General features: G+C 45.6%; 1 protein-coding gene, 1 long non-coding RNA gene and 1 other non-coding gene across 3 annotated transcripts in view; 2 read left to right on the top strand and 1 right to left on the bottom strand.

Annotated features, from left to right (window-relative positions):
• The window catches only part of LOC125963005 (uncharacterized), a 406444-nt gene that overhangs the window by 7465 nt on the left and 375467 nt on the right, over nt 1-23512 (bottom strand). The window lies entirely within an intron of this gene.
• TRNAE-UUC (transfer RNA glutamic acid (anticodon UUC)) lies at nt 9377-9449 on the top strand. Its single transcript has one exon. It is a non-coding gene; the product is annotated as a tRNA-Glu (tRNA).
• On the top strand, nt 21038-23478 carry HSD17B10 (hydroxysteroid 17-beta dehydrogenase 10). The gene is made up of 6 exons (XM_004286294.4): nt 21038-21181; nt 21541-21705; nt 22332-22496; nt 22625-22753; nt 22833-22941; nt 23141-23478. The coding sequence occupies exons 1-6, from the start codon at nt 21155-21157 to the stop codon at nt 23329-23331; spliced, it is 786 nt and encodes a 261-aa protein (XP_004286342.1). The 5' UTR covers nt 21038-21154; the 3' UTR covers nt 23332-23478.

Genomic DNA, 23512 nt, shown 5'->3' with positions numbered 1-23512 from the left:
GGGAGCTTCTTTTCTTCAGTTCCTTACATGTCCAAGTTGAAACCAGAAGTCTTTTCATTTATTTATTTATTTATTTTACTTTTGGCTGCGTTAGGTCTTCGTTGCTACACGCAGGCTTTCTCTAGTTGTGGCAAAGGGGGGCTACTCTTCGTTGCAGTGGGCGGGCTTCTCATTGCGGTGGCCTCTCCTGTTGGTGGAGCACGGGCTCCAGGCACACGGGCTTCAGTAGTTGTGGCACACGGGCTTAGTTGCTCTGTGGTATGTGGGATCTTCCCGGACCAGGGCTCGAACCCATGTCCCCTGCATTGGCAGGCAGATTCTTACCCACTGTGCCACCAGGGAAGTCCCTTTTTCATTTATTTTTTATCTTAACAGCTTTCCTCTTTTTCATCTATTTCTCTTAAGCCATTATCTGTTGTGTTTATTTGTTCTTACATTCCTTCTAGTTTAGTCTTTGTTTCTGAAACGAGTTTTTGTTTTGTTTCTAATTCTTTAATTCTATCACTTCATTTCTGAATTTTTCTCTTTTTTTTAATATTTATTTATTTATTTACTTTTGGCTGCGTTGGGTCTTCATTGCTGCACACGGGCTCTCTCTAGTTGCGGCGAGCGGGGGTTACTCTTCATTGCGGTGGCTTCTCTTGTTGCGGAGCATGGGCTCTAGGTGCGCAGGCTTCAGTAGCTGTGGCACGGAGGCTCAGTAGTTGTGGCGCACGGGCTTAGTTGCTCCGCGGCATGTGGGATCTTCCCGGACCAGGGCTCAAGCCCATGTCCCCTGCATTGGCAGGCGGATTCTTAACCACTGCACCACCAGGGAAGTCCGATTGCTGGATTTTTCACATTCTGATTTATGCTGTTTTTTCATATCTTGTATCACTTGTTAATCTCTTAGCTCATTTGGAAATACCAGTATGGAATTTTCATTGGTTTCGTAGGCATGTCTTTCTGGCATTCTCTCATTATCCATAGGGATGTTATTCTGCTCCTTATCCTCTTTTTTCTTATAATAACGTTATATGGGATTTGACCTCCTCTCTTTTATATGAAATCAATTTTCTTGAATGTTTAGAAGGGAAGCATGGTTCAGGATGGCTTTTTTAACTTCATGGCTCTATAGCTCCCTCTTCTATTTTTTGTGAAGAGCTCAAAACTATGGGTACTTGCTCTCTGAGATATTGGGGTTTCTGTTCTCCTCCCTCACTTTTATCTGGACCTTCTTTTTCCTTTAACACTATGTTCCTCCTACTCACATTGGATTCTATTCCCAGTGTTTCCAGTGTGGTTGTTTTGACAGTTCATAGGACTCAGACTGTTCCTCCTTTTCAGAATTATTCTTTATCTTTGTGTATGTATGAAAGTTCTATTAATAAATTTTTTTAAATCCCTATGAGAGAGAGAGAATTGGGGCGGGGTGTGTGTGGTGAGAGAATGAAAACACTAGAATATTATTAATAAAGAATAATGTTAGGGAATACCCTGGTGGTCCAGTGGTTAGGACTCTGCACTCTCAGTGCCAAGGGCCCAGGTTCAATCCCTGGTCAGGGAATTAAGATCCCACAAGCCTTGTGGCAAAAAAAAAAGAATAATGTTAATGTTGGGGAAGGTGGACATCAGGTAGATGGACAGTGATGGCAGGAAGTTTTCCACTGCACACCATTTTTTTTTTTTTGCCACACCGTGTGGCATACAGGATCTTAGTTCCCTGACCAGGGATCAAACCTGTGCCCCTGCATTGGGAGCACAGAGTCTTAACCACTGGACCACCAGGGAAGTCCGTCTACTGCACACCTTTTAATCTTCATTTTTGAAGTAAATGCATATCACCTATTCCAAATTTAAGTAATTCTTTAAATTGTGCCTACAAAAAAAAAAAAAGACCTCAACCCATAAGGACAAAAAGAATTATAGAAGAAAATTCTGGAATGTAATTTGGTATGTGGGAGGCATATGGATGAGTGGTAATAGATATAGCAGACCAGAGAAAGCAAAATTATATACTAGCAGTTGGGAGGATAAAAATCAGCATAATATTGAAAGTGGAATCACCAAAAGACTCCAAAATTAACAGTATCAGGTACCTCTGGAAGTAGGAGTGCATCAAAAACACGAAAAAGTGCTCGACATTGTTAATCATTAGAGACATGCAAATCAAAACCACAGTGAGATTTCACCTCACACCTGTCAGAATGGCTATCATCAAAAACAGACCACAAATAACAAATGTTGGTTAGGATGTAGAGAAAAGGGAAACCTTGTACACTGTTGTTGGGAATATAAATTGGTGCAGCCATTATGGAAAACAGCATGGAGCTTTCTCAAAAAAACAAAAATAGAACTATCACATGACTCAGCAATTCTACTCCTGGGTATTTAACTGAAAAAAAAGCAAAAACACTAATTAGAAAAGATACATGCACCCCAATGTTCATAGCAGCATTATTTGCAATAGCCAAGATATGGAAGCAATCTAAGTGTCCATCAACAGATGAATGGATAAAGAAGATGTGGTACATATACACGATGGAATACTACTCAGCCATAAAAAAGAATGAAATTCTGCCATTTGCAACAACATGGAGAGACTTGGAGGGTATTATGAAGTGAAATGTCAGACAAAGAAAGACAAATACTGTATGATATCACTTACATGTGGAATCTAAAAAATAAAACAACTAGTGAATATAACAAAAAAGAAACAGACTCACAGATACAGAGAACAAACTAGTGGTTACCAGTGGATAGAGGGAAGGGGCGGCAAGAGAGGGGTAGGGGATTAAGAGGTAGAAACTACTATGTATAAAATAAATAAGCTACAAGGATATATTGTACAGCACAGGGAACATAGCCAATATTTTACAGTAACTATAAATGGGGTATAACCTTTAAAATTTTTGAATCACTATGTTGTACACCTGAAACTTACATTGTACATCAACTATACTTCAATATAAAAAATAAGAACTTAGACCCAAACATCTCCAGTTCCACTCCATGAATCTGGAAGGATATAAAATACCTGAACAACTATTAATAATTGACATAGGGACTTCCCTGATGGCGCAGTGGTTAAGAATCTGCCTGCCAATGCAGGGGACATGGGTTCAAGCCCTGGTCCAGGAAGATCCCACATGCCACGGAGCAGCTAAGCCCGTGTGCCACAACTACTGAGCCTGCGCTCTAGAGCCCGCGAGCCACAACTACTGAGTCACATGCCACAACTACTGAAGCCCGTGTGCCCTAGAGCCCTCGTGCCACAACTACTGAGCCCACAAACCACAACTACTGAAGCCCGTGAGCCTAGGGCCCGTGCTCCACAGCAAGAGAAGCCACCGCTCGCCTCAACTAGAGAAAGCCCACACACAGCAATGAAGACCCAACACAGCCAAAAAATAAATAAAATTAAAAGAAGAAAAACACCCACCTTTAAAAGAAACATTTGACATATACAGGACACCAGAGCCAATGAAAACAGAATAAACTTTTTGAAATGCATATAGAACATTTACCAAAATTAGCCATATCCAGAGCTATGGAGTAAGCTTAATAAATTTCAAAGTATTGAAATAATTCAGAGCACATTCTCTGATCATAGTAGAAATATGTGATATCATAAATAACAATATGATAACTAGAAAATCCAGAACTGCTGGGAAATTAAGTAGTACATCACTAAATAACAGAAGGGTCAATGTAGAAATCAAATTAGAAATTAGAAAACTAGGGGGTACAGCCAAAGCGGTCCTTAAAGAAATTTTTATAATCTTGAGTGCATATGTTGGGAAAAGAAAAGCCTGAAATTCCAAGGCAGTAGCAAAAAAAAAAAAAAACAGGAAGTACAGAAAACAAAATGGACTAATGGAGTGTCTGGCTCATAGTTAACATTCAAAAAAAAAAAAGGAAGTACAGAAAACAAACACAAACAAAGTATAGAAAACAAATGTACAAAAAATATATATTAATAACCAAGAGTTGGTTGTTAGAAAACTTATTTTAAAAATTGATAAGGGCTTCCCTGGTGGTGCAGTGGTTAAGAATCCGCCTACCAGTGCAGGCGACACAGGTTCAAGCCCTGATCTGGGAAGATTCCACATGCCACAGAGCAACTAAGCCCGTGTGCCACAACTACTGAGCCTGTGCTCTAGAGCCCGCAAGCCACAACTACTGAGCCCACGTGCCACAACTACTGAAGCCCAGGTGCCTAGAGCCCATGCTCCGCAACAAGAGAAGCCACTGCAATGAGAAGCCCACGCACCTCAACGAAGAGTAGCCCCTGCTCGCCGCAACTAGAGAAAGCCCACGCAAAGCAACAAAGACCCAACACAGCCAAAAATAAAATAAATTAAAAAATAAAAAAAATTGATAAAGACCTAGAAAAACTAATCAAGAATAAAGAGAGAAGATATTAATAACAAATATCGGGAATAAAAAGGACATCCCTACAGGGGACCGCCCTGGCAGTCCAGTGGTTAAAACTCCATGCTTCCAGTGCAGGGGGCACAGGTTCGATCCCTGGTCAGAGAGCTAAGATCCTGCATGCCGTGCAGTGTGGCCAAAAAAATAATAATAGATAAATAAATTTTTTTTTAAAAAGGACCTCACTACAGATCTTATAGACATTGCAAGTATTAAAACATGGTTATGAACAATTTTATGCAAATAAATTTCACAATTTAGATTAAAATAGGTAAATTCCTTGAAAAACACAGCTCTCCAAATGAACATGAGAAGGTATAGACAATCAAGTTTTGGTCACAGTAAGCTGAAATAAAATGAGGTAAGATATATCCCCTTATTCTCCATTTTCTGTAAATAACCATGGAGGCTTGATATTTCCTCCTTAAATGTTAGATAGCATTCACTGGTGAAGCCATCTGGGCCTAGAGTTTTTTGTGGGGGAATGTTGTTGAATCCAACTTCTTTAACAGTTATAGAACAATTAAGAGTTTCTATTTCTTCTAATGTCAATCTTAGTCATTTTATTTTCGGGGAACTTGCCCATTTTATGTAAGATATCAAATTGTTCAAGTTGTTTATTGTATTTACTTATTATCCTTCATATATCTGTAGGATATGTAGTGATATCCTACTTTTTATAGCAGGTGTTAGTAATTTGAATTCTCACTTCTTTCTCTTGATCAGTCCTGCTAGAAAATTTTCAATTTTTTTGACCTTTGAAATGATTAGTAAAACTTATTTCATGAAAAAAAATGTGCCTACATACTGTCATACACTGCAGGTAGGAATGCAAAATAATACAGGACCTATGGAGAAAAATTTGGCAGTATTCATTGAAATTACAAATGCACATATACCCCTTGACCCAGCAATTTCATTTCTGGAAATGTACAAAACAATGCATATGTGATTATTCATGACAGCATTTTGATAGTTAGAAACAGAGGACAACTCAAGAATAAGTAAATTATGGTACATACACACAAAGAAATGCTCAGGAACTGTAAAAAGAGAATGAGAAAGTTCTCTATGTATTGATTTGTAAAGATTTCCAGGATATATGGTTAATAAAGCAAGATGCAAAACAGTGTATCTAGTATGCTACCTTTTGTGTAAGAAAGGGGGAATATGTATTCATACTTGTTTGTACATGCATAAAGGTATTCTGGACAGATACTCACTAAACTAATAAAGATGATTACAGAAGAAAACCCAAGCTCTTTGGCCTGGAATACAAATCCTTCAAGGATATGCTTTGAAGCCAGATTGCCTGCCACTTACTTTGGTCAAATTATTCTTTCTTCACCTGCAACACAGGATAATAGTACCTATCCTCATAGGGTTATGAGGATAAAATGGACTAATGGAGTGTCTGGCGCATAGTTAACATTCAATAAACGTTAGCTCATTTATCATCACAAGTATCTGGCTCTAGCCTACCTTCCCACCCATGTCCTCAACAACTTCCCTACAGCTGTGGCTTTCAAGCCCAACTGTGTATTAGGATCACAGGGATTTTTAAAAAAATACTGAGGCCTGGGCCCCACCCCCACCCCAGACCATACAAATCAGAATCTCTAGGGAAGTGGGTTAGTGGAGCCCAGGCATTGACATTTTTAAACGACACCCCAGATGATTGTGATCATGCCTACCAGATTATGGATTCCCTCAATGCACCTGACACACGTCAGGCTCATTCCTGCCTCCACGCCTTTGCTCACACTATTCCCCGTCCCACTCCCACCCCGACTTGGGAAAACTTCTTCTCCATCCCACATCCCTGCCTGTTGAATTTCTGCTCATATTCCAAGACCTAATTTAGATGCCCTCGCCTCCATAAGGACCTTGCTTTTCTCCGCACACTCCTCCATTTGATGATTTCCTGCTGCCTACAGGATAAAGTTCTCCCCCACCACATATTTATTCCCTGTGCTTGTACCATACCAAACTATTTGCCCTCCTGCAGCCGCACTTATGCCTCAGCCTTTGCAATGCTCTTCCAAACCCCCAGCCTCAACCACACACTTAACCAACTCCTACTCATCCTTCAAGACCCAGCTCATGCAGCACTCCTGTGAAGCCTACTCTGAGCCCCTCTGCTAGTCTCCCTGAGGTAGAGTTAGGTATTCTCTGCCCTCTGTTCCCTCACACTTTGGACTTATTTCTAACACTCAGCACATTGTGTTAATTGTCGTATATTTGTCTGGGTTGCCAGTTAGTCTGAGCTTCTGGAGGGCAAGGATTGTGATTATTCCATCTCTCTTACTTCCCTATAGCACAGACCCTGAACAAAGGAAGTACTTAGAGAATGTTTGACGAATTCTATTACTCTGTGGGGGTATTCATTCTGAAAATTGCTGGTCTTCCCTTCCTTCAAGTTAAAGCCCTGATAACTGAACAAAATAATCTAAGACTAGTATGAACATCACTGAGGAAACCGGTTTATATCACCTATTTCATTTTAGCCCATTTCTGTCCATAGACTCTAGGGCTAAGATCTCAATACCTTATTTACATTGTATTATCAAGCCAGGCTTTGAGGTCTAAGATCTCATTAAGATTAACAAGCCAGCCTTTCAGTACCACCCCCTCAACCAATTCACTGCCTGACAAATTGTTTTGCTTAGTCAATTGTCCTCACCTAGGCTATACATTAAAAAATCAGCTGGAGAGCTTTTCAACATCCTGCTGCTCAGGACGCCTGGCAGGCCGGTTACATTAGAATCTCTGGGGGAGGGTTCCAAGCATCAGTGTTTCTTGAAGCTCCCCAGGCGATCCCAAAGAGTGGTCAAGGTTGAGAGCCACTGGTAGATTTAAAGCCATACAGCTCTCACCACCGGCTCTGCCCTTTTATTTTTTTATTTTTTATTTTTTATTTTTTTGCGTATATGGGCCTCTCACTGCTGTGGCCTCTCCTGTTGCGGAGCACAGGCTCCGGACGCACAGGCTCAGCGGCCATGGCTCACGGGCCTAGCCACTCCGCGGCATGTGGGAACCTCCCGGACCGGGGCACGAACCCGTGTCCCCTGCATCGGCAGGCGGACTCTCAACCACTGCGCCACCAGGGAAGCCCTGCCCTTTTATTTTTTCCTCCTTCCTACCCTTGTCTCCACGCTCCTCTCCTCTCCCTCTCACTGGCTTGTTCTCCAGTCGTTCATACTGCGTTGATACGACCCGCATGGCAACTGAGTAGTGGAAACCGCACTGAGCTGGGAAAGCCTGCAGCGAGCCTGGACCTCTGCCCCTTTGTGGTCTTGGCCCTTCACTCTGGATCTTTGTTCCCTCTTGAGTCGAATGGGGGATCATAACACTTGTTCTGCCTTCTTAAGAGGCTTGTGTGAGGAGCACAGGAAATATTGGACCCTAAAGTTCTTTGGGTGCTAGAGAGCTCTGTGGAGATGTAGGGAATATCTAGAGCTGCACGACCAGCATAGGGGCCACACAGTGTTAATACCACTCATGCGAAACAAGACTATATCAGGAATTCCCTGGTGATCTAGTGGTTAGGACTCTGAGCTTCCACTACAGGGGGCACAGGTTCGATCCCTGTTCAGGGAACTAAAATCCTGCAAGCTGCGCAGTACAGCCAAAAAAAAAAAAAAAAAAAAAAAAGACTATATCATGTTTGCAAAATAATGAGACATGCATGGACATGAAAAATTCCTAATTCAGGACAGTGGTCACTGGGGGAAGAACGGGATGCGCCTGGGGAATTGCTGAGGGGGATTCAACTGTACTGTTAATGCTCTCTTTAAAAAACCAAATCTGGGGAGTTCCCTGGTGGTCCAGTGGTTAGGATTCGGTGCTTTCAGTGCCGTTCAATCCCTAGTCAGGGAACTGAGATCACGCAAGCCGAGGGGCGTGGCCAAAAGGAAAAATAATAAAATTAAATAGATAAAAAATTAAAAGCCAAATCTGAAGTAACTATGACAAAATGTGAAGGTTTGATAAAACTGGGGGTGTTTTCTACCAAATGTAAAAGAGCTAGTGGGAAGCAGCCACATAGCACAGGGAGATCAGCTCAGTGCTTTGTGACCACCTAGAGGGGTGGGATAGGGAGGGTGGGAGGGAGATGCAAGAGGGAGGGGATATGGGGATATATGTATACGTATAGCTGATTCACTTTGTTATACAGCAGAAATTAACACACCATTGTAAAGCAATTATACCGCAATAAAGATGTTAAAAAAAAACTGGGGGTGTTTTATACTATTCTTTACTTTTCTGCACATTTGAAAAGAAGATAATAAAATAACTATACAACAGAAAGATATAAACATTTTTAAAGCAAAATAAAATACATTTTCTCAACTAGAGAAAGCCCGTGCACAGCAATGAAGACTGAATGCAGCCAAAATAAATAAATAAACAAATAATTAATAAAAATAAAAAACTATTAAAAAAAAGAAGCCATTTTATCACACCAGTCAGAATGGCCATCGTTAAAAGGTCTACAAATAACAAATGCTGAAGAGGGTGGAGAAAAGGGAACCCTCTTACACTGTTGGTGGGAATGTAAATTTGTGCAGCCACTATGGAAAATATGGAGGTTCCTTAAAAAACTAAAAAGAGCTCTCACCTTCTGAGATGGCCTACTCTGTCTATGGAGTATGTATTTCCCTGAATAAATCTGCTTTCACTCAAAAAACAAAAAACTAAAAAGAGATGCCATATGATCCAGTAATCCCACTCCTGGGCATATATTCAGAGAAATAGCAGCACTATTTACTATTGCCAAGACATGGAAGCAACATAAATGTCAATCTACAGATGAATGGACAAAAAAGATGTGGTATATGTATACAATGGAATATTACTCAGCCATAAAAAAGAATGAAATAATGCCATTTGCAGCAACATGGTTGGACCTAGAGATTATCATACTAAGTGAAGTAAATCAAGAAAGAGAAAGACAGGGAATTCCCTGGCAGTCCAGTGGTTAGGACTCGGCACTTTCACTGCCGAGGGCCCAGGTTCAATCCCTGGTCGGGGAATTAAGATCCCTCGAGCCATGCGGCATGCCAAAAAAAGAGAGAGAGAGAGAGAAAGACAAATACCATATGATATCACTTATATGTGGAATCTAAAATATGACACAAATGAACTTATCTATGAAACAGAAACAGACTCACAGATGTAAAGAACAGACTTGTGGTTGCCAAGGGGGAGGAGAGGTGGGGGAAGGAAGAGTTTGGGATTAGCAGATGCAAACTATTATATCTAGGATGGATAAACAACAGGTCCTACTGTATAGCACAGGGAGCTATAGTCAATATTCTGTAATAAACCATAATGGAAAAGAATATGAAAAAATATATATGTATGTATAACTGAATCACTTTGCTGTACACCGGAAACTAACACAACATTGTAAATCAACTATACTTCAATAAAAAAAAGAGAGAGAGAAGCCATTTTAGGCCTAAACCATTTTGTGATCTAAGCCTGGCCACAATGCTTGCCCTTGAACAGGTCTCAGTAATAATGACCTTAAGGGAACAAAAGAACAAACTGTTGTAAGGCAAGAGAAGTAATAATAGCAAAGATAATAAATCAGTTGTAAAGACTCCCAGTTCTGTTTCAAGGGTAAAGATTAGCCAGAAGCACTTTCTTGAGCTGTTTTGCAGAATTCAAGCCCCCTCGGGTGCTCAACCACCAGATCAAGTGGAACCTAAAGGATGATGATGCTGACCTTTGCTGATGTCATGACTTCAACTATAGCTTGGACTCTGATGACCTTTGCCCCAATTCTATGCTGAAATCTCCTCTGCTCAAGCCCCTCCATGTGTATGCATACACCACCCAATCCCCTTCATGAATATGCATGCACCCTTAGCTTAAAACTTCCCCAATTTTGCTGTTCGGGGAGATACCGCTTTGGAAAAAATCCCCAGTGTTCTCCTTATTTGCTGCAAGTAATAAATCCTTCCTTCTCCTGCTCTTTGACTTGGTTGTATCTTTTGGCTTGACACCCACCAAGAGGCGAACCTAGTTTTTGAGCAACATAATTGCTCTTACACTGACCAACCCTCTTACCTGCTTTTTGTAATTTTTCACTTCCCTCACTCTACTTGAGCCCCTGCTTCCTTCTCCTCCCTCCTCTCTCATTCTCCCTTTAAAACACGCTGCACAAATTGGAACGGAGCTCAGCTCTTTCCCCTACTGTCAGTAGTTACTGAACAAAATCTGTTTTCACTGCTTTAACTAAAGTCCAACTTTGTTGATCTTTGACACTCTCCACCGTCACCCTCCCTCAGAGACTCAGGGACAGAGACCACGTCTGTTTTGTTCACTGCTGAATCCTAAGTGTCTCCAAGAATGACAGGCACAACAAACATTTGCTGAATGAACAAATAAATGTTTGTTAAAATGCATATAGTAAAAAGACCCTGTTGGGCTGCACCCCGCAGACCTATAAGCCCTGTGCTTGCCCAGCTTCAAGACTGAAGAAAGAGCCCAGAGTCTGAGACAGGGACATCAGTGGTTTAATGGATGGGGGGATCTTACATGTCTGAAGCAAGGTCCTGGAGCGACATCCCACCGTGTGCTGCGGATGGCGGGCAGGACATAGCTGCAATCTTTGCTCCGGGGGAAGAGGAGATTGCCAGTTATAGGGGGAATTGACGTCAGGTTGGCTCATCGGTTACCAGGGAAACTAGCAGAGGAGCATGCCCCTCATTGCCCCACTGATAAGAACATTCGTCAGTAGCTGGGGCCTGGGGCAAGTATGTAGGAAGATCAGTCATGTGAGTAGGGGATAGGTGAAGCAGGCACTGGCAGAGCAGGGGATGTACAGAGAGCAAGAGAACAGCCATCTTCAGTGGTCTGACCATACAGACCCCAAGATTGTGAGACAGGAGACCTAGATTTTAGTCTCATCATTTGTCTTGGTTAACTTGTTACCTGAATCAAGTTTCTTCATCAGGACTTCCCTGGTGGCGCAGTGGTTAAGAATCCGCCTGCCAATGCAGGGGACACACGTTTGAGCCCTGGTCCGGGAAGATCCCACGTGCCATGGAGCAACTACGCCCGCAAGCCACAACTACTGAGCCTGCGCTCTAGAGCCCGCGAGCCACAACTACTGAGCCCACATGCCACAACTACTGAAGCCCGCGCAGCCCGTGCTCCGCAACAAGAGAAGCCACCACGAGAAGCCCATGCACTGCAACATAGAGTAGCCTCCGCTCGCTGCAACTAGAAGAAAGCCCGCGCGCAGCAACGAAGACCCAATGCAGCCATAAATAAATTAATTAATTAAAGAAAGAAAGAATCTGCCTGCCATTGCAGGGGACATGGGTTTGATTCCTGGTCCAGGAAGATCCCACATGCCACGGAGCAACTAAGCCTGTGCACCACAACTACTGAGCCCACATGCCACAGCTACTGAAGCCTGCGTGCCTAGAGCCCGCGCTCCACAAGAGAAGCCACTGCAATGAGAAGCCCGCGCACCACAACAAAGAGTAGCCCCCTCTTGACGCAACTAGAGAAAGCCCACACACAGCAACAAAGACCCAACGCAACCAAAAATATGTAAATAAATAAATGAAAAGGTGTTTCATTAAAAAAAAAAGTTGCTTCATCAACTTGGTCCAACTACTATCTGTGTAATCTGGGGCAGGATATGGAACCTCTCTTTTTCTCCGTTACCAAGCAATTCCTTCTTCACAGGATTGTTGCGAAGACTGAAATGGGGTGAGAGAAACACAATAGTGTGAGAGAAGATGCTCAGGAAACGAGTTCCAAGCTTGACCTTTTACTGGGTCTCTATTATCTGGCCTCTTACCCAGAGCCTATAGCTTGTGCTCTTAGGAGTGCAGACTCTGGAGCCAGACTGCCTTGAGTTTCAAGTCCTGCTTTGCTCCTTACTAGTTATGTGACTTTGGAAAGTGGCTTAACTTCTCAGCACTCTCTTCATCTGTAAACTGGGGATGATTGTAATCCCTACCTCATAGCGTTGTTGTGAGGACTAACAAAGTAAATACACTCACTTTGAGTGTATTTACTTTGTTAGTCCTCACGACAACACACACAACACCATATATAACATCATATATAAGTGTTAAATAGTGTGACCGGGCCTAGGGATCCTCATTCATAAGAAGCATCAGGCTTCAAGGTCCCTGGAGCCTCGGTGACTTCACACCTGCAGCCGGAGCAGCCGAAGGCTTCCTTCCCTTTCCTTACAGGGGTCTGGGGGTCAGAGGTCAGAGTCATTAACCCAGTCTCCCACTGGGCCATTTGAATCTCCTTCAGTCTTCACTGCCTGATCGGTGGTCTGAAGTCACTCTTCTAGGCGCTGGCTGGTCGTGTCTGGGATCTTCCTCGACCTCAGTGGCCAGTGAGGAAGCAGCGGTTTTCCTAGGCCACACAGACGACTCCACAGCAATTTTCAACCCTGCCCTGCCCCAGGGACCCCCTTTTCGACTCAAAGTCCCCCAGAGGGTGGTGTGAGCGCCTGGAACTGACCGAAAGACTGGGGGTGGGGTCCGGCGCGGTTACTGTCCAAATTTAGCTTTTCTTCGGGGGGATGATCTGGGGTCCACTGGACCTAAGATTGAGTCCCTTCTAGGGCATGGAGATGTGAGGACGGGATCGAGAGGGCTTTCCTCCGGGTCTAATACACCCACCCGCTTCCGTCTTCTGGTTTTCTGCCTCCCCAGGGGCCCGCAAATTGCAATCCGGGAGAAAGGAGCAACCGCTAGTGCCTGTCTACCTCTGAGGGCTCTGCGCCTGCCTAAACCGCCCCGAGCGGCCGCACTTCTCCTCCTCTCTCTGTGACCTGTCGCTGTCACACGCCGCTTTGTCCACATCTCCTAACAGCCACCCCCTATGAGTTGGGCCGCAATCCTCCCCTCAATCGCACCTCCAGCTCCTCAAGGGACTCTCCGACCCCACTGGGAGCTCATGAGGGGGCCGCGCATGCGCGGACAGCACCTCCAAGGAGGCCAGCTCGACCCCGCTGGAGGGCGGGGGGGGGGATGGCGCATGCGCAGATGCTGTGCACCGCTCCAGAAGGGAAGATGGGCTGAGTGGGTGGTGGCGAAACTATACTTGTCCATCTTCGAGCCCCCTGCCGCCCTCCTTCCTCTCCCTGGGTCCGGTCTTCCCACACTCAGTCAGGACTATAGGACAGCCCCGTATTGGAATCTTAGTGTGAATCCTTCCGTTTAGCTAGCAGCCCCTCTAATAAAGAAAAAGAATGAGTAACAAGCATATTGAATCTGTTCACTTGCTTAGAGTGGGTGCAGCCTGTACATCGCCATCCAGTACTTGGTTCCAGAGCAGGCGACTCTTCTTCCCCACCTGGGAGTGGCAGAAATAAAAGGGGAACTTGTCCCCTGCCGATCCCCTTCGCTGGACTCTTTGGGTTCCCTCCTAACGAGCCCCTTCGCCAGTCTCTTTGGGGGCCTGAGCCACCTTTGGGCTACCTGTGCCGACGGATCAGGGTCTCCCCCACTGTGTCCCATATCCCCGCCAATGGGACAGTCTCACATGGCGCAGGTGGCCTAGGGTGGAGGGCACAAGCACTAAGCACGACAGTTACTATTGACTGACACCTTTTATACCAGACATGATACACTAGGATAAAGCGAGTATTCGTATTCCCACTTGATTGCGGAGGAAACTGAGGCCGGAAGACGAAGAAGACTCGACCCAGATCCCACAGCCTCCAGCCGCCCCTTCAGTGGGTGCATGGTCAAGACTTATCACAGATAGGGCCTCTAAAGTCTCGCACCCGGAATGGACACCCCTGCCCCCGCGGGCCCCCCACTTCTGGGTGTCGCCCAGTCACACTGGCGGGGGTTTCACTGGCACTGCCGCCCCGCCCGGGCTGACTCATCTCCCTCACACCCTTTATTCTGTTCCGAGTCTTTCCTAACTCGACCCGGGCGGGCGCGGAGGGGATTTGGGGGCCGGCAGAGTTGTTGGAGAAACTAGTCTAAGTCCTTAGCTGGAGAGCTGGGAGGCCCTGAGAGGGCCAGCCCCTGTGAGGGCCAGCCCCTGTGTTCGCCTCTGACCAGGAGTGGGGCGGGGGTGTTCCGCGCCGCCTGGAGGAGGGATGATGAGGAGCCCGGAGGGAGAAGAACGCTTCCACCCGCATTGCCGGAGCCTCCCTCCTCCCGGCTCCCGCCCCCTGCGGGCGGCGGCTGTCACTGCTCGCTCCGGCGCCAGCTGGCTCCTGGTTCTCCTGGTTCTTCATGCGTACTTGCTCGCTTTCCTGCCTTCCCACCGGCTGTCCACATCCCTTTCCCTTCCTTCCCCACTTTCTCCCTTGCTCCCGTCCTCTTTGCCTTCCTCGACCTCCATATTGCCAGAATACTGTTGTCTCCCTCCCACTCCTCTCCTCCAAACAAACAAAAAACAAACCCAACTGGTCATGTGATGGCTTCACTAAGCCTGCAGATGACTCCCAGCTTTTTAGCTCGCCTGCTGGGTGGATATGTAAACCATGAGGTAATTCTTCCAAGTCTGTGAAGGGAAGGTAGCTACAAGTGGAACTGATGCTGTGTACTGATCACAACACATCGATTCCACCAAATGATGCAGGTTTATTGGGATGTCACACATATGCATTCATTCACTCAGCAAACTGCCGTCTGTTCTGTGCCAGGCCCTGTATGGCAAATGAAGGATAAAGAGATAAGAATACATCCCTGATCTCTCAGGAGTGTTAAGTATTGTATTGGTTCAGAGGTGGGCATAGAGAGCCGTGGGAGCCTGAAGAGGAATATCTCACCATCCTGGAGGTTATCTGTGGGGTAGGGGTGCCATATTTAGCAACTAAAAATAGAGGATTCCCACTCAGATATGAATTTCAGATAAATAACAAATAATTTTAATTATTAACAAATAATATTAGTATACGTATGTCTCAAATATTGCATGGGAGATACTTATGCTAAAAATTATTTTTTGTTTATGTGAAATTCAAATTTCATTACTGAGCATCTTGTATCTCATCTGGCAGTACTACTGTGGGGGGTATCAAGTCACTCGTCATTGCTGGAAAGTACAGTGTTATACAGGCTGAAGTCAGATAGTCAGAATGCAGCAACTTATGGAGAGCCCTAAAAGTGGGGGAGAACCACTCAAAGGGTTTAAAGCAAGGAGGGGGTAACATAATAAAATTTTAATTTTAGGAAGAGGTTTCTTCTGGCTTCTTGGAGGATCCTTTTAAGAGTGACAACAGTGGGATCTCACTAGTTATAATAGTACAGGCAAGAGATTTTGGACAGTGATAGTCGGAAGATGGGAGAGAGGAAGTGCCAGATTTAAGATGTATGTAGGAGTTAGATCAACAGGATTTGGCAATTGATTAGATGGAGTGAAGAGGGCATCATTCCCAGCGTCCAGCTTTGGAGTCTGGAAAGATGGTATTGCTACCAACTGAGATAGAACAAATGTTGGAGGCAAGGACTGAGTTTAGTTTAGGACATGTGTTGGAGGTGCCTAAGGGACATCTGGTGTAGGGGGCCAGCAAATAATTGGCTATCTCATTCTGAAATTCGGTGGAAAAGGTAAGCCTGGAGATTAGGAAGTCTTCAGCAGAGAGGCGATATTGAAACCAGGAGATGGATGAGCTCCCCAGAAAAGGAACTCAGGCAGAAGGCCAAGAAGAAGCAGGAGGAACCAGGAAAGTGAGGTGTCATGGAAGCCAAGGGGTGGTTTCTAGGAGAGGGAAGTGATCGACCATGTCAGATGCAGCCAGAAAGTCCTGATTACACAAAGGCTGAACAATGACCATTGATTTGGGCACAGGTAAAGTCATCATGACCTTAGGCTGGCATCAAACAGGCTCATTTAGACATCAGACCCATTTCTTCAAATGATAAACACTCAGCTAGCATGCGTCCTCAGCATGCTCTCAGATAAACATCACAGTCATTCTCACATCCCACACACTCCTTCAGAATTTAAGCCATTCATTTGAATTGTGCCCCAACTCACTCGGAAATTACAGGCACACCTTCAGATGCTCTCCATACTCATCAGCTGGGGGCCTTTATATTTGCCAATGTCACCTCAGAGTCGGAGCTAGTGCAGCTCTGCCTTTGCAGGGATAACTGCAGGCACCCACGAGGGTTAAATGGGTTATCCTGTGGTTTTTATCTCCCAGGAGTGAAGACCACTGTTGTTCTTCGCTCACCTCCTGGTAGAGCTAATACCCCCTGGGTAATGCTGGATGTTGCTGGTTCTGGTATCCCTGACATGACTCTTTGCTCACCTCTGGCCCTCATGCACCCTAACTGATGAGTGTGTGCAAAAGTTGAGTTTGCGCTGTTTCCTTTTTTTTTTTTTTTTTTTTTGGCGGCGCCATGTGGTGCAGCACGTGGGATCTTAGCTCCCCGACCAGGGATCGAACCCATGCCCCTGCAGTGGAAGCGTGGAGTCTTAACCACTGGACCACCAGGGAAGTCCTGTTCCCTATTTTCTAATTATCTTCAGACAGAGGCGCGAACAATAAGAGAGGGGATGCTCAATGGCACAAATCCCCAAGGAAGTGGGAGGGGTTGGGATCCAGAGCCCAGTGGGAAGGGCAAGCCTCAGACAGGACCTCTCTTCTCTGAGACCCAAGGAAAGAAGAGTGTGGGTAGAGACAAGGTTGGAGGTGAAAAGAGAGGAAGTGTTCACCCAATAGCCTCTGTTTGCTTTAAATGCAGTAGTTCTTAACCCAGGGTCCACAGCCCTTTCAGTGTCTGTAGAGAGAATTCAAGGAGCCCATGGACTTGGAGGTGGGAGTGGGAATTGCATCTTTATTTTCACTATCACCAACAGATATATAGCATGTCCTTCTAGGGCATGTGGGTAACGAACTACAGTAGTATTAGCAGTACCCGTGGCTTTGTAACCAATAGAAATCAGATTTTCATAGCATATCATGGCTGTTGCAGATCTCTCAAAATTACATCACTATTTGAAATCATGGTAGTCACTAGACCTGTTGATAGAGTTTGGTATTTAATGTATTAATAAAGAAGCACTTATATAACTACATTACAGATGTCTTTCTTATTTTGGTAATAGTATTTCTTTTGTAATCTTTATTTATCTCATGCATGCATTATTCTGGGAAGGGGTTCCTTAGACTTCACCAGATTGCCAGAAGTGTTCTTAGCATAAAAAAGGCTAAGAGACACTGCTCTGAAGAGTAACAGTAGCTAACATTTACATAGCTCTTCCTAAAGGCCCTGTACTGTTTTAAGTACCTTTTTCTTTTCCTTATGTAGTTGTTAACTCATTTATTCCTAACAACCCTACGAGGGAGGTGCTTTGATTACACTCATTTTATGGAAGAGGATAATGAGGCACAACAGTAAAGTAGCTTGCCCAAGGTCATCCAGCTAGTAAATGATGAAGCTGAGATTCAAACCCAGACCTCTGGCTTCAGAGCCTTTGTTGAAAAGTCAAGGAGGTGAATTGGTAGAATGCCAAGGGGTAAATGGGTTGAGGGCACTGGTGAGAATGGTAAAGAGAGAGGAGGAATGAGAGAGGGTCTACACTGTCCAGAAGAAAAGTAGGAAGAGGCTGCTGGGCTGGAGAAAATAGAAAGGTCCACAGATCAACAGGGTTCAAGGAGATAAAAGAAGTGGTGGAGAGAAGGAGACCTGAGGTGACAGGGAGAACACGGTCCGAGTGAGAGACAGTGGTGTGTAGATGTGGGGGAGTCATTCCAGGGCATGACAAGGTTAATAATGCGGTTTAGACAGAGGTGGTTAAAGTAGAGAGGAGGTGAAAGTCCCTGGAGCTGAGCAGATGAAAGAATCATGAAGTTGGGCCAGCAAATTCTTCCAAGATTGGCTGATCGATTGATTGATTCATTCCTTCATTTGTATTGAGTGTCTAGTACACGCTAGGCAGTGTTCTTGGCATTAGGTAGCCAAGAGGTAAACCAGCAGGACAAGACCCTGCTGCCATGGGGTTTACCTTCCAGCACAGGGAGAACAACACAAATACACACACAGACGAGGCCAGGTTAGACAAGACTCAAAAGCCTCTGAGGCACAATTCCACAATGCCAAAACTTCTGAAAAGTATAGGTTGTTTTTTCATACTTTGGAGCCCAAACTCGTTAGGTGACAAAACCTGATCTGAAGTAGCATGACGTTATTTGTAGTCTTGAGTCACTCAGTGTGAATTTTCATACTTTTGACTCTAGAAATTAATGTTCAATTATAAGTGATGCTCCAGACCTTTCTAAGTAGTTATGTAATATAGACTATATGCGGTATATAGAGTTATGTAATATAGGGTACATGTCTTCCTTTCTAAAATTGAAAAAATTCTGAATTCCAAAGCATATCTGGCCCCAAGTTTGGAAAAAAGATGATGGGCCTGTAAGTGCTATGCAGAGAATTCAAACATGCAATGTGTTGATTCAAAAACTGGCCCCTGAACAGGGAGGGCAAGGAGAAACTGAAGAAAGAGGCAGACCACTCCGCATTGGTAGGTGGCAGATTTAATGAGCAAGGGAACTTCCAAGGTTTGTTTTGGGTGGCCGAAAGGCGAGTAGATCTCCACACCCACCTGCCAGAATCTTAAAAGTTTATATAGAGGCGTTAAGGGGGTTCAGTCATGTATTCAGTCCAGATGGTCTCAACACCTTACTCTTTCAAGACTGTGTCCTTAAAACAGTTCCACCTGTGGGAATGGTGGATCTATTCCAAGGACAGAGCAGGGGGTAAGGAGTCTCCCAATGCCTGGGTCCAGCTCTGTGGTCAACCAGAGGTCACGTCCTCTTTTTAATATGTCTAAGCATAAGTCCTAAGGAATGCAGATCTCTTTATTAAATAAGTCTTTTTTTTTTTTTTTTTTTTTTTTTGCGGTACGCGGGCCTCTCACCGTTGCGGCCCCTCCCGTTGAGGAGCACAGGCTCCGGACGCACAGGCTCAGCGGCCATGGCTCACGGGCCCAGCCGCTCCGCGGCATGTGGGATCCTCCCAGACCAGGGCACGAACCCGCATCCACTGCATCGGCAGGCAGACTCTCAACCACTGCGCCACCAGGGAAGCCCAGGTCACGTCCTCTTGATGACATCTTCCAAGCCAATGGGATAGTAACTAGGTGGTTTACAGCTTGAGAGTTCCGGGAGGGGAGGTGACATTTAAGCTTAGCTCTGAATGACCAAACAACAACAACAACAACAGCAACAAATACAGTCATGCAAAGATCAGGGGAGAGCATTCCAAACAGAGGGAATAGCTAATTCAAAGATAACACAGGGGGGAGGGATAAATTGGGAGATTGGGATTAACATATACACACTACTTACTATATATAAAATAGATAAATAATAAGAACCTACTGTACAGCACAGGGAACTCTACTCAATACTCTGTAATGGCCAATATGAGAAAAGAATCTAAAAAAACAGTGGATATATGTATATGTGTAACTGATTCACTTTGCTGTACACCTGAAACTAACGCAACATTGTAAATCAACTATACTCCAATAAAAATTAAAAAACAAACAAAGAAGAACACAAAGAGGGCACTGTGGTTGGAGCATACTGGGCTCAGTGAAGAGTGCTATAGACTGCTGGGGGGCTTCATGTTGTTAGAAAGATTGTGAATCTGGTAGTAAATCCTTTGATGAATATGGTGTAGTGACCATGAGTGTGGCGGTGGTCAACATTTAGGAGGCCCAGAGGGAAGTCTTCCTGGATGGGAAAACACAAAGGGAGATATTTCAGATAGATTAAACATACAACCGAATGAGGCTGAAAATGTAGACTAAGGTTATGGTCTGAAGACCTTGGTTTGGGGAGAAGTATACTTCCATAGAAAGAAATCAGATTAGATAGATTAGGTGGGCTCAGGATTCTAATTGGGATACTGGTTAAAAGATGTTCTAGGATGTTCTGGGTCTTAAATGACAGTCTCTCGTTGAGGTCCAATCTGAAATGTTTCCAATCTCATCTGGGCTTTGGGGTTTAAAATAGGTTAGACAAAAAAGACAGTAGCAAAGGCTGACCTGATGAAAGATGTTTTTGGCTTCTCTGTTTATGCCTCTTTGGGTTTGTGCTTCTCAGCAGCTGTCTCAGAATGTCTGTCTCCTAGCTTCTCTCTTAATGGCTCCCCACATCCATATCTCTGAGAATCTGTCGGTCATCTCTGTTCCTCTCAATCTCTTCCTCGACATGTTTCTCTGTACATGGCTCTCAGAATCTCCATCTTTGGATATCCATGTCTGGGTTCTAGAATCTGGTTCTTTGTCCCTTCCTTCGTGTGTCTGTACTGTAATTATCTCTTTTTCCAATTGAACTTTTTCCAACTTCCCTCTCGTAAGGCATGAACCTTTTATTATTCCTCTGGTTATCCCCAGTGCCCCGCACAGAGCCCGGCATATAGGAGTCTCTCAGATATAAACATATGAATGTTGAATGGAGGCTTTTTCCTAGGAGTAAGGTACACATGCTCAATCTCCTGTCCCCCTCCCCCCAGCGGAGCTGGCCGTCTGCCCAAAGGCCGGAGGTTGTGGTGGTGCGATGCTGCTACTCGTTGTTTTCTCCCCCGGGTGAAATAACTCTCGGCCGGGACCTTGCCTGGGCCTGCTCTCGGGTCTTGGACGCTAGCCGCCGGCACTCGCCGTTTGTCCTTAGCCGCGGACAGCCAGTCTCGCCGGCCCCGCCCCGCGGCTCTGCCTCGGCCAACCAGCGAGCGCCCGGCAGTCCTGCTTGTAGAGAGGCCGGCGCAAGATGGCTGCTGCGTGTCGGAGCGTGAAGGTAACCGGGTCTTCGTCCCTGCTTCTTGCCCCGCTGCACCTGCTGGGACGGCGCGGCCGTAGAACTAGGGGGGAGAGGTCGGTGCTGGCAGAAAGGGTTACTCTTATCGAGGCCTGCTGTTGCGGCGGTTGGCCTCGGGAGGTGAAGGTCAACTCTCTGGGGCACGTGCATGCGGGGTGTCTGGATGGGCTTCTGGGGTATGAGACACCCAGAGGTCCCATCGTTAAAGTGAGGAGGCACATCTGGGTCAAACCGCAGGGGTGACCAGGAGCCTCCCTCGCAGAAGCCTGGAAAATGGGCAGATGCAAGGGTGGGGGTGGTCTGTACAGTATAGTTGTTGACCGTGCCCCTCTTCACAGGGTCTGGTCGCCGTAATAACCGGTGGAGCCTCGGGCCTCGGCTTGGCCACGGCGGAGCGACTGGTGGGGCAGGGGGCCACTGCTGTACTTCTCGACCTGCCCAACTCGGATGGGGAGACCCAGGCCAAGAAGTTAGGGAAGAACTGCGCCTTTGCCCCAGCGGACGTAAGTGGGATTACCTCACCTCTCCCATGGGGTCCCTTTTCATAAGGGTACCGTCTATGTGGGCAGTGGACCCATCTCCTTTTCCCTTTTGGCCTGAGCCATTTTCAAAACGCCTGCGGTAAGGAATTTCTAAAGCTGGGTTTCACAACGGAGGGGTTGGGAATTGGCCATATCAGAATCTCTTCAAGGAAGTATGTATAGTTTGAAAATGCATATTGTGCCCTGTAATTTTATATTTACAAAGTCAAAAAACTTTTCATGAAACAAACTACAGGAAGTAAAGCTTGACGAAATTATCTTAGCAGGTACGGGTACAAAAAAGCTAGTTTATCTTCATATCAATAATTCTCAAAACTTCTCTGATCCACAGCAGTTGAGAATCTCCAGGGGTATGTGAATTTATCAGAAGAGGGTATGGATTTCAAAAATGTTTTGAAACACTGCTCTGTATTACCTAACATTTTCACCTTTGTCCCACTCTTGAGTTTTCTTTCTCCTGGCCTCTCCCTTGCTTACACAATTCTCTTGTCACTCAAAGAGTGAACCTGCCTTGCCCTCCCCTCCTCAAGATTTAGTGGTATGTGTGTGATGGGAGATGAATACCTTCTCCACTTCTCCCTTTGAAGGTGACCTCAGAGAAGGACGTGCAAGCAGCCCTGACTCTAGCAAAAGAAAAGTTTGGCCGTGTGGATGTGGCAGTCAACTGTGCAGGCATTGCAGTGGCCAGCAAGACATACAACTTAAAGAAGAGCCAGGCCCATACCTTGGAGGACTTTCAGCGAGTTCTCAATGTAAGGCCTTAGAGGTTCTCCAGGGGTAGTAGTAAGAAGTATTTGGCTGTGGGTGTCCCCAAAGCTTTTAGGGGACAAAAGACTGCTTCTGCTTTAGGTCCTACACCATGTTTCTACTGGTCCTCCAGGTGAATCTCATAGGCACCTTCAATGTGATCCGCCTGGTAGCTGGTGAGATGGGCCAGAATGAACCAGACCAGGGAGGCCAACGTGGGGTCATCATCAACACAGCCAGTGTAGCTGCCTTTGAGGGCCAGGTGTGTGAGTAGGGGCAAGGCTTGTGCCTTGGTGACTTGTTGGGGCCCCTTCCCCCTGTGACCTCCACTCCTTCTCCAGGTTGGACAAGCTGCATACTCTGCTTCCAAGGGGGGCATAGTGGGCATGACACTGCCCATTGCTCGGGATCTGGCTCCCATGGGCATCCGGGTGATGACCATTGCTCCAGGTAGACATATCCCCTCCCTGCCACACCTGGGATTGGATGGGATCTGTGGGCAATTGAGAGGGGAAGGTATTTACCATCTAAACAGCAGCAGCCTTCTATCTCTGGGCATAAGGAAGCACCACAAGTAGGGTTAAGGTGAGGAGGGACCAGGTAAATATGAAAGCGAGGGTGGGTCTCTGACTCTGATTGTCTTGTCTAGGCCTATTTGGCACTCCGCTGTTGACCACCCTCCCAGATAAAGTGCGCAACTTCCTGGCCAGCCAGGTGCCCTTCCCCAGCCGACTGGGTGACTCTGCTGAGTATGCTCATCTGGTACAGGCCATCATCGAGAACCCATTCCTCAATGGAGAGGTCATCCGGCTGGATGGGGCCATCCGCATGCAGCCTTGAAGGGGGAAGGCAGAGAAAACACAGGCTCCTCTGTCCCTCCTTTTCCTGGAGTACTCTACTCCAGCTTGGGAGGAAGCCCAGTAGCCATTTTGTAACCTCTGCCCACCAGTCACCCTTCGTGCCTAATAAAGTCTCTTTCTCACAGGGGAGCGAGCAGCACTGTGTGCTGGGGGAACTGGCA

This window comes from Orcinus orca, chromosome X (genome assembly GCF_937001465.1).
Source record: "Orcinus orca chromosome X, mOrcOrc1.1, whole genome shotgun sequence".
NCBI classification, from domain to species: domain Eukaryota; kingdom Metazoa; phylum Chordata; class Mammalia; order Artiodactyla; family Delphinidae; genus Orcinus; species Orcinus orca.
The sequence above is the reverse complement of the archived record's forward strand: the minus strand, read 5'-3'. Positions and strand labels throughout refer to the sequence as shown.

Coding starts and splice junctions, on each gene's coding strand:
- HSD17B10 (XM_004286294.4), top strand. CDS start 21,155: ATGGCTGCTGCGTGTCGGAGCGTGAAG. Junction 21,706..22,331: donor GCGCCTTTGCCCCAGCGGAC/GTAAGTGGGATT, acceptor CTCCCTTTGAAG/GTGACCTCAGAGAAGGACGT. Junction 22,497..22,624: donor ACTTTCAGCGAGTTCTCAAT/GTAAGGCCTTAG, acceptor CTGGTCCTCCAG/GTGAATCTCATAGGCACCTT.